Genomic DNA, 17,288 nt, shown 5'->3' on the forward strand with positions numbered 1-17,288 from the left:
GGCTGCGGTTACCCGTGACGCTGCATCACAGACAGGGGCGCCTGAGATGGTGTATTCGACGACGAACCTGGGTGCACGAATGGCAAAACGTCATTTTTTCGGATGATTCCAGGTTCTGCTTACATTATCATGTTGGTCGCACCCGTGTTTGGCGACATCGCGGTGAACGCACATTGGAAGCGTGTAATCGTCACCGCCATTCTGGCGTATCACCCGGCGTGATGGTATGGGGTGCCATTGGTTACACGTCTCGGTCACCTCTTGTTCGCATTGACGGCACTTTGAACAGTGGACGTAACATTTCAGATGTGTTACGACCCGTGGCTCTACCCTTCATTCGATCCCTGCGAAACCCTACATTTCAGCAGGATGATGAATGACCACATGTTGCAGGTCCTGTATGGGCCTTTCTGGATACAGAAAAAGTTCGACTGCTGCCCTGGCTAGCACATTCTCCAGATTTCTCACCAATTACAAACGTCTGGTCAATGGTGACCGAGCAACTGGCTTTGTCACAATACGCCAGTCATTACTCTTGATGAACTGTGGTATCGTGTTGAAGCTGCATGGGCAGCAGTACCTGTACACGCCATACAAGCTATGATTGACTCAATGCTCAGGTGTATGAAGGCCTTTATTACGGCCAGAAGTGGTTGTTCTGGGTAGTGATTTCTCAGGATCTACGCACCCAAATTGCGTGAAAATGTAATCACATGGCAGTTCTAGTACAATATGTTTGTTGAATGAATAGCCGTTTATCATCTGCATTTCGTCTTGGTGTAGCAATTTTAATGGCCAGTAGTGTATTTTATCTTTCAAATGTAGGTATGAAGGAGAAATAAACTATCACGACTGAGTGTCTTGTAACTTTCTTTGCAATGAAGATCTGAACAACACTATTTCTTTTTAAAATGCTGCCCCATATTTTTACTCCGTGATTCACTTTCTCTCCACAAAGCATGTTCAGAAACGCTTCACTGTGTGCCATTCACGTAAACATGGCGTTTTGAAAAACGCAGCAAAATACTGAATTTAATTCTCATTTACTTGAACAATAGGTCCCCGGATAACGTAACTCATTAACTTCCAGAAGTTGACAGTAAGCAAATGTAATCCCAAGTCGTTTGAGGTGCTCAAGATAAATGGAATACCTTATGGAATGCTTAGTGAAATCGTTATCATCACTGTCCATCGAGAGATAGAATATAACGCATGTAGATAATGGAAATAATTGATTGACAGAAATACTGCTTTTTGTTCGAATTTGGAAATTATAAGAAACACAAGACTCAATGGCTAAAGTAAAGCGACATTTATTGCATTCTAAATACTCGTGGATATTTATATTCTCTCTAGCAAATAGATGTTATTTTGCAATGTTTTACGACAATGTTCATATTATTTTAGTTTCTGAGTAGTGTGCAGAATTAATCACCGTACCTCATGAGATACTGTGAAATCAACATTCCCCACTGATAAAATACCAACACCATTGCCAGTTCCGTCATAATTGGACATTATTCCGACTTTGATAAGACATTTTGACTCCCTCGGTGTAATGGACTGAGCCTGCAGACGTAGTGCTAATGTTCTGTCTAACTCGTACTATCTTCAGTTGACGTTGATGCCTTGTGCGAGCTGCTCTTTCAGGTGCAACAGCCAAGACCCTTGACGACTGTTTTCACCTGTCAGATCATTATTATTACCAAGTTTAATTAAGGCATGAGCCGAATATCATCGAAGGAAGAGTAGCGCAATTCGTCGCGGATTTGTTAAAACAGTCAGTGTCCACGAGTAACTGCTATGGGGCACGCAATACGAAAATGCGTTGTATTTTGTGCAAAATGCAAATGGCTCTGAGCACTATGGGATTTAACATCTATGGTCATCAGTCCCCTAGAACTTAGAACTACTTAAACCTAACTAACCTAAGGACATCACACAACACCCAGCCATCACGAGGCAGAGAAAATCCCTGACCCCGCCGGGAATCGAACCCGGGAACCCGGGAGTGGGAAGCGAGAACGCTACCGCACGACCACGAGATGCGGGCTGTTGTATTTTGTATAAAACAGCCAAGAAATCTACATTCCTTCCACATTATGAAATGTCCGCCACAGACTGAAATGAGGCTAGTGAAGAATAAATGCGTATGTCAACGTAGAAGACCCTCATGGTTAACGTTTGCTGGGGAATACACAGTACACAAAGTAAACAAAGTATGATTCTTGAAATTTTTCCGGCGTAAAGAGCAGTCCACGAATTATTGGGACTGCAGCCGGATGACATCGTCACGATATTCATGGTGTCAATCATTCAGTAATCTTCAGCTGAGTGTTTATCACTGGGCATTTCTAGTGCATATCACTAACGTTCTGCCAAAAACTGGCGCTGAGACGCATACCCAAAGGTGGCCAATACATGAGCAATTTCCCTCCTGTTTTGCGCCCTCTTGGCCTCGACTACATTCTTCTGGTATGCAATAATCAAGCAGTCAGTGGAAATCCGTTTCTCGGTATATCTAATTAATCGCGACTGCAGTTTTCAGTTGGATAAGGCGTGGAGCCCGGCAGTTTCTTTAATATCTTCAGAAAGAATTTTTTTTTTTAATGGCAGTTAACTTTATTAATTTTCCGTCTGAAATTGAGCTCCGCGAACCCGCATTCCGACAGGTAGCGCGCATGCAGTATCACCATTACACAAGTGCCAGCACGCCATAGATGCAGCATTATTCGAGGAGGACGCGAGACTCGAAAAAGGTCTCTCATGCAACGGCTGCCTTTGAACATGCTTCTCCGCATCAATTTTTAATACATAATTGGTGATGTGAACTAGCAATCTCCAGTGCTAAAACACATCTGATGATGGCTGAATTGTTGCCAGCCGAAATACAGTATCTTGGCAAAAGTCGTCGTCATCCACATGCAGTCCCGAAACTTCCTCGAGTTGAAAACGTTGTGATTTATTTTAAGATTAGCCTTAGACTTCATCATTACGAGACGTGTCCACGGCTCAGCAGCGCTGCGGCCCTCTTCTGGAGTGAGTCGCCGACACCCGGAACGGGCGCCCAGCTCGTTCGTCTGCTGGCATGTCATCCCGGTGGGCCCAACTTGTGTGCTCGCAGACGCGCCTGCAAAGTTGGACTGCATATTTCCTGCGCTGAACAAAGTTCGCGGCCCAGCTACTCATATCCCCGGGACAGCGCACGCGGCTCAACTCATAAACTGCTTCGTGCTACAGATTCTTGAGCCCTGGCAGCACTTCAGATTACTTTCGTGAAAAGCGTCGAGTTCACGAAAATAAAGGCCCACTCAGTCGCCCTGCTCATGTGGCAGGTATCTTTGTTAGAGACTTGTTACACACGCCAACAACGCAGTAGGCGGCACAGTTGCCACTGAAAGATATCTAATCGCCGATACTGATATTTTTAAGTCAACGTTGAATGAAATTACATTTGAGAAATTTTAATTAAAAAACTTAAATCAGTATGAAACATATTCACTAATGAAGTATATAGAAGTGGGAGTTTTTCGAGTACTAGGTCCGGTCGAAATGGAAATCGTATGAGACAGTACATAACCTGAACAAGGAAACTGGCTACGACCTGGCGCTGCGATCGATTTAAATCTGAGCATGAAATGATCTAGGGTTCGAAATGCATCTGAGCACTATAGAAATTAATATCTGGGGTCATCAATCCCCTAGAACTTAGAACTCTTAAACCTAACTAACCTAAGAACATCACACACATCCATGCCCGAGGCAAGATTCGAACCTGCGACCGTAGCGGTCACGTGGCTCCAGACTGAAGCCCCTACAACCGCTGGGTCACACCGGCCGGCGAAATGATCTAGGGAAGTCGAACACAATTCAGATCGTGATTATTGGAAGAGTACTTAAACTCCAATGTAACGGTTCAAATCTGCGTCCAGTCATCCTATTCTGGAATTTCCTTTGGAAACGCACGGCTGATTTCCTGTCCCATCTCGTCTCTAATGATCATGATCTCGACGGGACGTTAAACCCTATCTTACTTCCCGTCTTCCTTCCAGTATTATGTATTTCGAACACTCGTCTTAACAGTTGAACAGTTGTTAAATTTTTCTTGGCAGTAAACAGCAGTGTGCGAGGAGGTTTATTTTCACAATAAGAATGTACGTTTACAAAATACAACATAAGGCACAGGGTATCTTTTAACGTGCAAGGAAATTTGAGCAGCTGTTGAAGCACGTCGTTCACAAAAATTTTCTTTAAATATTCGGGCCAGCATAGTTATGAATTACTTTTGTGTCTTTATGTCTACCTGCCCAGCTCAATAAGTGAACTTACTTGTTTCCTCAGGATAGTCTGACGAAATTGCTATAGGATATTTCTTTATAAGTGCAATGAAACATGTAATTAATATGCTATGGAGCTCTGCTTCTAACAGTGTTAATTTCTGTCAGCACCCACTTAATAGAATCCGTTGCAGTTGGATAGAAAGTGTAGGACCAAATCTCTGGCCTCTACGTTCTAGATCTAAAGCCTTTTTTGTGGTACATTTGAAAGCATTAATGCCAGTGATATTTCAACGACACTTCGGCACTGCGACATATGAAATCAGTCTGAAGTTGAAATGTATATAAATACTAAAGGAGAGAATTTCTAACATCTGTGTAAGGATCAGTTTTATATGGGGAGCTTGATAAGCATTTTTGTAATCTGTATAATTCAAGAATTAAAGAAAAACTTTCACTCATAATTGGAGAAGATCAAAAATATCAAAGAATCAGCGAAATTCAAAAGTAATGAAATAAAGTTCAGTAACTACGGTAGATAGGTTAAGGATACCAAAAATCTATTATTGATGTTGCAGTTCAGTGTTGTGATTGTTAATGTGTTAAAAAAGCACCTTGTGTAAATCTACCTGACTTACCACTGTTAAGAGTAGCGCACACGAAATGGAAGTAGAAACGACAACTACATTACAAGTAGCTGGATGTGCGAAAGGATCACACAACTGCAACATTAAGCTTTTAAATGTTGATATCAAGGCGGTTAAATCACTCATACCGTCTATTGTAATCAAAAGCCAATTTGATTAAAAGTAATACAGGTGTCGCTTATCGCTAAGAAAGTAAATTAATTAGCAATCACAATAATAAATACTGTAACCACCATTCAATTCAAATGTCTTATCAACGTATACATTTCATCTGTAAACTCAGGAATGGATGTCAATGGAAGAGTACTTCTTGCTGGAAGTTGCATTTTCTATTCACCTCAATTTCACTTAATGGTCTTCAAGGAAACGAATGACATGGAACAACGAAAATATCGAACATGAACCTGACTATATGAATCCTGACGAGAATGTTGTTCATAACGCTGTGTTGATAGTGCAAAATATTATTTAAACTATTTGGAGCAAGTATGAGATACAAATGAATTGACGGCAGAGCTTGAAGTGACTGGAGTAACAACTCGAAATTGTTTTTTCTTAATTACTCAGCATCATTTATGGTTTTAGTACCGGTAATACTGCGTAGGGCGCGTTTGGGATTCACTATTAGCTCTCGCAGTGCTCTCGAAAATTGCGTTCGAATATTCTACTGAGTCATTCTAACTTTCGTCTTTCGCTACAACGTTTCCGTCACTAGCACCTTTCCGCAGCCAATTAAACTATACTGGAGGCCTCGTCAAATGTTTCACTAAACTAACACATTTTCTAACAAAGATCTTCCAAAGCTTTCTTTCCTCACCTAATCGTTCAAGTAATTCATCATTTCTTGATTAACTAACTAACTTCAATGCCAACGTCTTTTAGTAGCGCCACATTTGAAACACATACCCACCCTAATAGGAGTGCCCGTTAGCACGCCGTTTCCGAGATTCGAGGAGGCACGCTGTCCCCGCACAGAATCTCACCGGTGCACTCCGACGAGGGCCGGTGTGCCGGCCGATCTTAGATGTTGTTTTTAGCCGGTTTCCCACGTCCCACTACGTAAATACCAGACTGATTTCCCTACCCTTCTCAGTTACACCGTTTCAAAAATTTCGGATACGTTCTCACGTTGTCACTTGGATAACAGTAGAAGCATACAGATGCGTTACTAATGTAGTTTTTCCTTCAAAGTAAGTTTCTTCTTGCGTCGGTCTTCTTCAGGTATCTTTCTTGGTTTGACAACATTGTATCATCTAGTTTCCTGCCTGTCATCCCACTCTTTCTTTCATACTTGGTTCAAGAACTCAGCAACATACGGTAACCTTATCATTCGACATTCCCTCCATCATTTAATTCCCGATAATCTATCATAAATCCAACCACATAGTTCCACAAGTCTGGGAAATTAAGCATTGGTGTATTTCCTACTTGTGCGTTTTCGACCCGTTTTTTAACTGATCCTTCGATACACGTGTTAAATAACAGTGCATTCTACGTGAGTACTTAGCAGTTCGCAATTAAGTACCTGACACAGACACTATGATCGTGCCTTATATCACTCATAACATATTTCTAGTTTCAAGATCTTCCACTTTTATTCTCCTACTTCACTTTTGAAACCGTTTTAGCGAGTCTAAGGTACTAGTTCGGTAAGGTCCTCAAGGAGGTCAGTATCAAGCAGCTGAAGCCATTAATTTACACCAGCGTCATTCTTATCTTCGTGCGCGAGAATGAGAAGAAAAATAAGGAACAGAGAAGAGAAATGAGAAAGGGAAATGGCGATGAAAGTGATGAATTCAGCGCCCCATTGCTTATGAGTGTTAACGTGGAATAATTTATAGGAATCATTCACAGCTTAGTCGAGATTTTGAACTGGAATGTCGGTTTATTTTGTTAATACCTAACGCCGTCTAGTTAGTAGATCTACGAAAATAACAAGAGCGTCAATAAGAATATTGTGTGTATAATATTTCATAGTGAAAACTGACACGGATAAAATACAGTATATGATAATAGGAGTAAAAGGGTTTCAGGAATGATTTTGAAATGTTATCCGCATCTAAACAGATTCAAATTTCACCCACAGCCATCTTTACCGAGAAGTAATTTTTCAACACGTTCCTCTTATTCTTCATCTCTTTCCTTTGCCTTCATGACATATGTGTACGAGGTTGGCATGGTTATTAACGGATTTGGCATTATTAATGTTACAGGGTGGCCGCGTAGCCTTCCTGTCACTATTCTCCAACATGCTGTTCGTCACAAAGTACTGTAAACTGGTACCAGTTAGAGCAGGGGTCCATGTAGATTCCCCGCATTTTGGTGCTATACGGTGCTGAATTCATCACTGCAGTGAACAGAGGTATTCTTTAACCATGCTGGGATTGTCTCGCGAAGCTTGATAAGAGTGTACGTTTTGGTGCTCTAGTTCTTCAACAGTACCAACGCAAGTACTGTACACTTCGTTTTCGGGAATAACCCACGAAAATAAAGCAGACTGATGCCCGGTTATTCTGGAGGCCAAGATACATGCCCTTTTCGATTGATCTGTCTTGGACCGTGTTGTAGCGTTAAACGTCATATTACTGCTTTCCAAAACCAATACGTATGAGACTGCATGAGCTAGCAATATGTTCCAAAACGCCGCACAAAGAAAACAGGATTTTTTCCGGACTCATACACCTTTTGTTATTGGCGACACAGAAATAGGGTCAAGTGTCTGGGTACCCCTTGTGCTAGGGAGCATTTCTATACCTAACAGACGGACCGTCTTAACTATCCTAAAATCAGGGTCAAATTTTGCATATTACACACTTCCTCCTGTTTAGGAAAATAGAGCAAACCGGTTTGATCTCTTTGTATCTGACGTAGTATGTGGTGCGCCTTAAGGAACTTACGCAAGCTCTCTTTAGTTCATGGGCAGTTCCTGAGAAAATCCGAAAAAATTGTTTCTCACCTTCATTTGCTCTCAAAGCGGATATCTAAGTAACTAGCTGCAGAAAATTGCTCAAATTTTAAGGGTATATTCTCTAGGCATTTATGTATGTAGAAGTACTATCCTCTCGTTTTCAAAAATCTTCATTCATTATCGAGAATCACCCAAAAAACATGTTTGTTTTTGTTACCAAAATCGAGCATCCTTGAAAATTTTCTTGACACCCTTATTCGTTTCCGAGATACGAGGTTCAAAGTTACCCTACTTGAAACCATAAAATACGTTGTGAGGCAAAAACGTAGTTTATAAGGTGTCGTAACACAGGGAAATATGATGTACAGCGTCATCATTATCATCATAAATGTTCTGGGAATCCCATGTTGTGCGCCCGAAGCACAAGGAAAATTGTTGTGCATGTAAAAGACGGTTTCTGGTGTAAAATTAGTTTGGCACCATTTCAGATTCAGGTAAGTGCACATCAAGATTTTACCAGCCCATGAAGTTCCATTCACAAGAGTGACGTGCGCTGAAGTAGCAGGGAAAAGAAGGGAACTAGCGGAAAAATTTCCTATCCGAGCGCAAAGAAAGCAAATATGGCCATGTTTATTAAAACACTGTAAAGTGTGGTACCAGCTGCTTTGTTCTACTTCCCCAGCACCTTTAATAATTTTCCTAAAAATTTTGTCTTGCGAAAATATTCCTGCTCATTCTATCATGCAACTCACCTCTCGCTTCCATTAGCTCCTCTGACTGTTACTCGCTCACACCACTAGTCCGTCCTTTCAAGTCACTACCCACTACCCATTCTACTCACTCATTCAGTCCAGTCATTGTCATGATCTCTTTGTGTCTCTCTAACTGTTATTGTCTACTGTCTCACAGGTACAATATCGTTCTTTCTGTCCTACTGTTACTGTCTCCTCTGACTGTCACTATCTCCCTCTTTCTATCTATTGCTGCTATTGTCTCATTCATTCATTCCTGCTGCTGCTGTATTTTCTCACTGTAACGATCTCTCTGTTCCTCATAGTCATGGTCAAAGACACAGTTCATCATGATCGCTGGCTTCCACCCATTTACACCTTCTCCATTTCGTTATCCCTCTCCCACTGACACTGTCTCCTTCACTCTTTTCGTAGCACTGTTCTTTCTCTGTCAACTGTGTTCCACTGCCACTATATCCATCTCCTTCTCTCGCACTGCTATTGTCCCCATCGCTCTTTCTACACCAAAACCAGTGTCTACTATCTTCCAGCATTTATTAGTTTTCGGTCTCTTTCCACGGCTACTGCCTCCCTCCCTCTCAGCATCCGAAAATTTTTCGGACAACTTTTGAAGGTGCTAAGGAAGGTGGAATGAGGCAGCTAGTTCCCCACTTTTTGATCAGAGTCTTTTAATAAAGGGACCGATGACCATCGCAGTCTGGTCCCTTTAATCCCACAACCCCCCCCCCCCTCTTTTAATAAACAGGACATTATTCTCCATTTTTGTGTTCCGATAGAAGCACTTTTCCACTTGTGAGTCGGCACCTCACCATGTATTTACTACATTCCCCAAACGTGTGTCACCATTGAAATACGAGCACAATCAGACAGGCATTTAGTCGAAAAGGTTTTATATCAAATAAATCTGCACTAACTAGTACAATATTTCGTGCTGAAGTTAGTGGCGGCTTGTGAACACACATTCGCAATTATCTCGCAAATGGTCATTTGCCTACCGATGTTTACTGGAACGCTTTTGCTCCTATTGTCGTATTTTTACCCGTGTCAGTTTGCACTGTTAATTATGATACATCCTGTAAAAGTTGTATTTCACACGAGGCTAAATGGTACTGGTGAACTCAAAAGCGAGTCATTCACACAGCTGTAAAACAGTACTGTGGCAAATTTTTCAAGCAGGAGAGATAGCGCCAGATCCGCTGAAAGCAGCGGCGAATTTTTTTCCATATTGAACGCGTGACGAACATCGATTGTCGGCGTGACGTGCGCGCATCGAACGAGGCGTCGTGCCCTGGCGCGGCGCGTCGTGTCGGCTATGATGGATGAGCTCGTTACGGGGGATGTAGCAGCCGCCGCGCGCTGACTCTGCCTCCGTCCGCCCCCAATCCCGGCCCCCGGCGCCGCCCCCGCCCGCGGTCGATGTGAGCGTCTCTGCCGCTGACGCTGCGGCCCGGCGATCGCGCTGATTACTTCTCGCGGGCCCACCGGCGCTAGGCGTCGGCGTCGGTGTCGGCGTCGGCGTCGGCGTCGACGAGGCTGATGAAGGAGTCTCGGACCTTCTTAGGAGGCCGCCTAGCGACAGTTCCATTACTGCGACGGCTGCAGTCACGCTATATTTTCACCGACTTGTAGACGAGGGATTAGTGTGGCATTCCTATCTTTCCGATATGCGTGCGGCAGCGCGGAAACATGAATGATGTTATTACCGACTGTGTCCAAACAGGAACAAAATAGTGTTACTCTTTTCTTGGCTGCCGGAGGACAAACACTGGACACATCCTTCGGAGAATGAACAATGCGGGAGGCAGCATGTCTGTAGAAAACCGAAGCTGTGGAAAACTGCGACAAGAAGGGCTGCTGCTTCATGATGACGCACGTCCTCATGTCGCAAATGTCGTAACCCCGAAGTTACGCGAACTCAAATGGGAGGCACTCTAGCACCTGCCCTACAGTCCTCATCTCTCATCATGCTATTGAAACGTCCCCTTAGAAAAATTATACATGACTCTGCTTAAACTGACACACAATATTTTTAGCGCAACGCAATCTGACTTTCAAAAATCCCTACAAAAGAATGGCCCTGACTAACATAACCTATACGTTTCACAAATCACTTACCTCACAAAAATCTTGGTTACTCGAACTACTGCAATACAGCGAGCGCCACTACTGCCAGCTAAATAAAAGATTCGAACTACTGAAGGCACTAACTACTGATAGGCATAGTTAGCAAATGAAAGATTTTGATAGAGAACAAACAATGTATTTACCTTAATAGTGTTCAAAGGTAATAATATATAGCAGTTCACGACGTCCAGTCTTACAAATTTACCGTCATCTCTCTCCCCACATCCACCACTGCTGGCGGCTCACCTCCAACTGCGCAACGCTACGCGCTGTTAACATCCAGCTGCCCAACACTACAATGGCAGACAACAATGCAAACTAGCCACAAACTGCACACAGCACAGCCAGTGTTTTTCATACAGAGCGCTACGTGGCGTTACCAATATAAAAACCTAAACAGCCTACTTACGTAGCCCCCATGCTCCCCACAAAACATATTACAAATTGTTTTGGGCAGTGGCCAATAATGATTTGATAAAATTTTTCATAATTACAATAAAAAAGATATCAAATGCACACACTTATCGATACAATGTTGCTCAAAAGCTAAAATTTTCTCACAACAGTCCTGATCATTCATCACAGTAAAATTGCAGTTTTTTTCTCAAAGTCTGAGCAGTAAAAGACAATGCACACGGAAGTAGTGGATTTCAATGCAGTCTTGAAGAAGTAGTGTTGTCCTTCCAACAGAAAGACAGTGCTGACTCTTGACATACAAACGGGTAATGGTCCACAACAGAGCAATCCCACCGCAGTGTCAGTCGAAGTTTTGAAGAATATTGGTAGGTAGGTCATCACAGAGCAGACCAACTGTAGTCCTGGTAGAGATTACGGTATTGGTGGGCCACCAGAGGTGCAGACCCAGTGCAGTCCTTGCAGAAATAATGGTATTGGTGAGTCATCAAAGGTGTAGACCCACTGTAGTCCTTGTAGAGATGGCTAGCAACCATCTGCTGTGACTGTGCAGGTGCACAATCACCATTTAAGAGTCCTGCGGAGAATATTGCAAGTCCTTGTACCACCACTTGTGCACTCACAATTTTTTTTTTAAATGTCCTTAGAACCAGCAATGCTGTTAACCAGTCCCTTGCTGAATTATTAACACACGTGCGAACACTAGCAGTCCCAAATTCTCACATATTGTGCATATACTATGACCAACAGAAATGTGTGCAGTGAAATTAATGCTTACAAGTTACTTAATTTGATGAACTGGTGTCAATTACAATTTTATAACATAAGAATATAATAACAAAGGTACAAAATACATCATTAAAGAACATAACAATACAGATAACTTTGTATAGTAAAGGCTTTGCAAAAGAATAGAAATAAACATATACATCAGTGTTACAGGAATTATGACATGAGTAAATATATAAAGTAATGAGAATAGTTTTCGAAACATTAATTTCACACATGAGCATTAAAACAGAACAGAATAAATAGTATCTAAACATCTTTACAAAGAAAATAACATATTATTAATGCAAATTAAATTTGAGGATAACAGTATTCCTCATCATAGTGAATATAGCTTAGTACTAGAAAAATTCTACAACATAAATCTTAGTAGCTAAACACATAAAGACAGGAAAAACACAAATACACAAGAGTACACAAACACACAGCAGAATAACACAGGAGGAAAGGACAGTGTTTGTTTTCAGTGTAACATTTGGTACTGCAGTCCAACCCAAAACTTCATTCCATAGAGCTTTCGTCTTATTTCAACATTTGTTTCCACCAAAAAAATCCTATCCAAGCATGCTTTCTGTATTTATATGTTCACATATTTCTTACCTCATTATTTATTTTCCATTATCTTACTTCATCATTTATTTCCAAGAAAATCCTACCTATACCTGCTTTCTGTACTTTTTTCGTATAACTTCTCAATGCATTTCTTCCATTTCATTGCAACTCATTCTCTTATATAGTCTACCCCCTCTTAAGCTAACTTAAATCTACTGAGCTCAGATGCTAAACTAAGGGACGAGGCAATACAGCAGCACAAAACAATTAACACAAACAGCAATGACAAAAATGCAAATTGTCAAAGCAAGCAGCATTATAGAAATTAGCAGAGCAACACTATTATCACTCCTTCGGTCCCTCCAAAAATGCCCTGAGGCGTCGACGATTCTAGTCGAACGTGAATGTGCCGAATGGACTTCGGATTTCTCAAAGCAGCAGGACACGGTATTTTATAGAACAGGTATCACCAACATGGTCCCTCGTTGGGATGACTAGCTTCATTGCCGTATCGATTCTAGATTATACGGCCTTCGTACGGAATCATTTTGATCTATCCTTATGTATTGTTAATAGGAAGCTTATCATCAAAGCTTTTCATTTCATGTAAGGCAAATTAGTTACAAGGCAGCAGCAGTTATGCTAAGGATTATCAGTATCTTTTCTTATGCCACTTTCTTCTAGCCCCACAACATCCCACGAAGACAAAGATCTTCACATTAGCCATATTAATTGGTTTGGATGTGTAGACGATGTACTGACTATGGACTGGTGCCAACTGAAAACACATTTTTGGAACATCTAATATGATAACACAAAAAATATACATTTCAGCACGGAGCAGGGTGAAAAAAACCATTAACTTCTTGGATCTTAATATAGACATCCCAACAACTACACATTGCTACAAAACTTGCTATAGTAGACGTAGTAACACCTTCCTGTTAACAGCATTCAGAAACACACAAACTAGCTGCCTTTTATTCCACTGTGCAGCATCTTCCAGCCGCAAAAATGTCAAAATAGAATACCCAAAAGGAGCTGATCACAATTAAACGTTTTTAAATAGCATGAAGGTTGTTGAAAATTAACATTTGTTAATCATGTGACCGGTTTCGATCGTGATACGATCATCATCAGACTATTAAAACGGTGTAATACCGGCTGGAGAGAGTGGCGAGGAGCAGCCCCTCTACGCAGCGACAATAAACACTGGAGTTTTAATGGTCTTGCGATGACCATACGGCGATCAAAGCCGGTCAACTGGTAAATAAATTATAAAGTTTAGCAATTCACATGCGATCCTAAACTGTTATTGTTTAAAAACGTAAATTTTAATTTTTAATCGTCGTTTCCCAGGAACAATTTTCCAAAAGAAGCTTAATCACAGACAAATTCATTACGCTTAGCAACGACTGTAGTCATGATTTATTTGAACAACATTCTACACGTGAAGCAAAGAAGAAAGATACTGTTCTAACTTTACACCTTCTCTTCAATAGCAAATTAAAATTAACCGGTGAACTATAACATAGTAACGAAAGTCATCTAACAAATTAGCCAAAACTCCCAAGCATTATAAAATATAAAACTTTATTTTATGTTAGAAGCATCACAACTCAAATGTTATTCATATTCAGCGATAAAATACGGATATTAAGTGGTAATAAACGAGCTCCTCGTGCAGGCTGTGAAGTAAAGGAAATGCGTATGGCATTGAAGGCTGGGAGACCACAAAGGGCAGGTTCAGCCGCCTAATTGGAAAGTTTTTCCTCATCCTTCGTGCTCATGGGCACCTTTCCCTCGCGAACGATGAGAACTTTGTACGGAAATATATGTGTTAAGTGTACGTGACAGTTATGGCTGGGACGTGTAGTGTAGTGTTATGTTAGTGTTGGAGATGACGAGAAAAGGCAGAGGGTGAAACCCGGTGTCGACACGTAGCCTGCGAAGGCCCAAGGGTTGTCTACCGCCCACCGTGTCGACCTACGACTTGCGGCGTCATGCAGATGCCGTATGCAGGGACACGTGGCCATCACACCACCATCCTCCCGGCATTTTGCAGGCTTTCCTGACCATGGGGTTGCTACTGTTCGGTCAAGTAGCTCCTCAGTTGTCTCCACAAGGTTGAGTGCATCCCGTGCAACTCCACTCACCAATGAAAAATCCCTGGCGGTATTGGGAATCGAAGCTGGGTCCTCCACATGGCATCCATCTACGCTGAACACTCACCTACGGTGTTGAATGTTAAGTAATAATGACGTTTCCCGCCCGGTTTGCCATGCGGCCTAACGCACGGCTTTCCGGGCGGGAAGGAGCGTCTGGTCCCCAGCACGAATCCGCCCGGTGGATTTGTGTCGAAGTCCGGTGAACCAGCCAGTCTGTGGATGGTTTTTAGGTGGTTTTCCATCTGCCCCGGCGAATGCGGGCAGGTTCCCTTATTCCGCCTCATTTGCACTATGTCGGCGATTGCTACACAAACAAGTTCTTCAAGTACGAGTACACCACCATTACTCTACCAAACAAACATAGGGGTTACACTCGTCTAGTGTGAGACGTTCCCTGGGGGTCCACCGGGGGCCGAACTGCACGATAACCCTGTGTTCGGTGTGGGGCGGCGAAGGGGTGAAGTGGGCTGCCGTAGTCGTCGTGGGGTTGTGGACCACTGCAGCTACAGTGGGGATGGAGCCTCTCTGTCCCCGGTTAACATACCATACAATACAATACAATACAATAATGACGTTCATGAAATCACTCTCATTGACTGTAAGAAACTGTGGATTGGTTAAGAGGCAGGGCTATAGCAGCTTGAATGGCTGAACATCAATGCAGTTGGAGATTACACAAGTAAGACTCCATTTTTACTCAACATGCAGATGTAGATAGAAAATTCCAACAGAAGTTCTACATGCAGCCAACACATTGAAAAGTACGATATTTCAGTGACTGTGTTATTCAAAAATACGTTGCAATATTGATACTGCCATGCACACATGTTCCAAGAAACATTGCAATGTATTTCTGAACACGACAGGCACTGCAATATCGTATTGTTGCGGCCACATGTAGTAAGCGTTCCTTCACGCAGTGGAGAATGGCAAAACAGAGGCAGCCAGCGATCGCGGCGTTGCGAAGTGAGCGCGGCACAAATAGCCTTGCTGACAGTAGCAGACTGCCAACCGGCTGATGCAAGGACGCACACAGACTGAGCGCCGAGCGAATTCCGGAGAGTGCTGAGTAAGGAGAAGTGAGGCCAGCATGCTAAGTTACGCTGCAATATTCTGCGGGAGTAATAACAAGAAGCTACCACCGAGGGTAAAAAACGTCCTCCTGCTGGATATAAATAGTGGAGCGCAGGCAGCAATGGACAGAAGCAATTAGGAAGCAGTTCGGATCTGAGGACGGACGTGGTCCATGTCCGAATGTTCAATCTTCGTAGGTGATGATTCCAGAAGTCTGTTCCAGCTTGCAGGAGTCATCCGTTCGCCGCCAGTTGTCAACTCCAGCACTGGAGGTCGGGCCGAGGTCGGTCGGCACCATGGCTGACTAACTACAGCGAGAACTTGCAGCAGGACCGGCCGCAGCGCGGTCTTGGTCACAGGCGCCGCCGGGGACTGACGCCCGGATTTCACGGCAACCCGGCCACGCGGCGTGGTCTGTCCATGACGGGACCTCGCGGACATCGCGACTGACGGCTTCCCATCCACCGGTGCAGCAGGCGTCGGCAGCTGACCTCACGGCGACGCGGCTGCCGAGTTGCGACGAGTTCATCTGAACCACTTAACCACAGGGCATCCTGACTTCAGCAGAGCACTAGTGGCCTGAGGCTCCGAATGCGATCGGCGGTGCGCATGGCGCACATTGTCAGGGAATCCACACAGCAGCAGCCAGGCGGAGGGATCCGCAGGGCTGGGCAGCGACGACGAGGGAGAAATTGTAAATAAAGTTCAATAAATAATTGTAAAACTCAACGCCCTCTCAGTCGTGCGCAGCCACTGTGTCTGCTGTTAACAAGTGGCAAATGGCCATAACAAGTACGGCAGAAGCCGTAACAGTATTTAGCCACCGATACTGGGCAAGTGACATTCAATTGAAATGTCTCCCCAGTATGGGAATATACATAATGAATGTACGATTGCAGGTTGTAGACACGTGGTTGACGACGTATGGAAGTTCGGGTCAGGCCGTGAGTCGTGCTTGGCTAGCGTAATGAGACGGCACGGTAGCCCAGCGTGTTCCTTCAGAGGTTCTGACTACCATCTGTAGCAAAAAGACTGAGTAGAGGTATCAACGATCAACTTAAACGGATGTCACGTGACGTCCACCTAGACCGAACACAACGAAAAATACCGACAAAATGAAGGGCGGGCTGGGGTTGGAGGGCAGGGCGTTGGTAATGCAACCGCTCGCGATAAGCGGAAAATCCGGGTTCTAGTTCTGGTCCGGTGCAAATTTTCATTGCTTCATTCCATTAAACAGCTGATTAAACACAATAACAAATACATTTCATGTAAATGGAAAAGTATTGTGTTGAACACAATCCAACTACACATCGTAATTCAATTTAAGGTGCTTAGCTATAACACGAGATATGAGCGTTTATTTGAAATTTATCACCCAATGGCACGACCAATGGTTCAAATGGCTCTGAGCACTATGGGACTCAACTTCTCAGGTCATTAGTCCCCTAGAACTTAGAACTAGTTAAACCTAACTAACCTAAGGACATCACACACATCCATGCCCGAGGCAGGATTCGAACCTGCGACCGTAGCGGTCTCGCGGTTCCAGACTGCAGCGCCTAGAAACGCACGGCCACTTCGGC

General features: G+C 43.2%; 1 protein-coding gene across 1 annotated transcript in view; it reads right to left on the minus strand.

The window, feature by feature from the left end:
* Positions 1 to 10,169, minus strand: part of LOC126260590 (uncharacterized) — a 39,285-nt gene extending 29,116 nt beyond the window's left edge. The window contains exon 1 of the mRNA XM_049957925.1: positions 9,827 to 10,169. Coding sequence (XP_049813882.1) covers positions 9,827 to 10,169 — 343 coding nt within the window. The remainder of the gene's footprint in view (positions 1 to 9,826) is intronic.
* Positions 10,170 to 17,288: the final 7,119 nt, after the last annotated feature.

Source organism: Schistocerca nitens, chromosome 5 (assembly GCF_023898315.1).
Source record: "Schistocerca nitens isolate TAMUIC-IGC-003100 chromosome 5, iqSchNite1.1, whole genome shotgun sequence".
NCBI lineage: Eukaryota > Metazoa > Arthropoda > Insecta > Orthoptera > Acrididae > Schistocerca > Schistocerca nitens.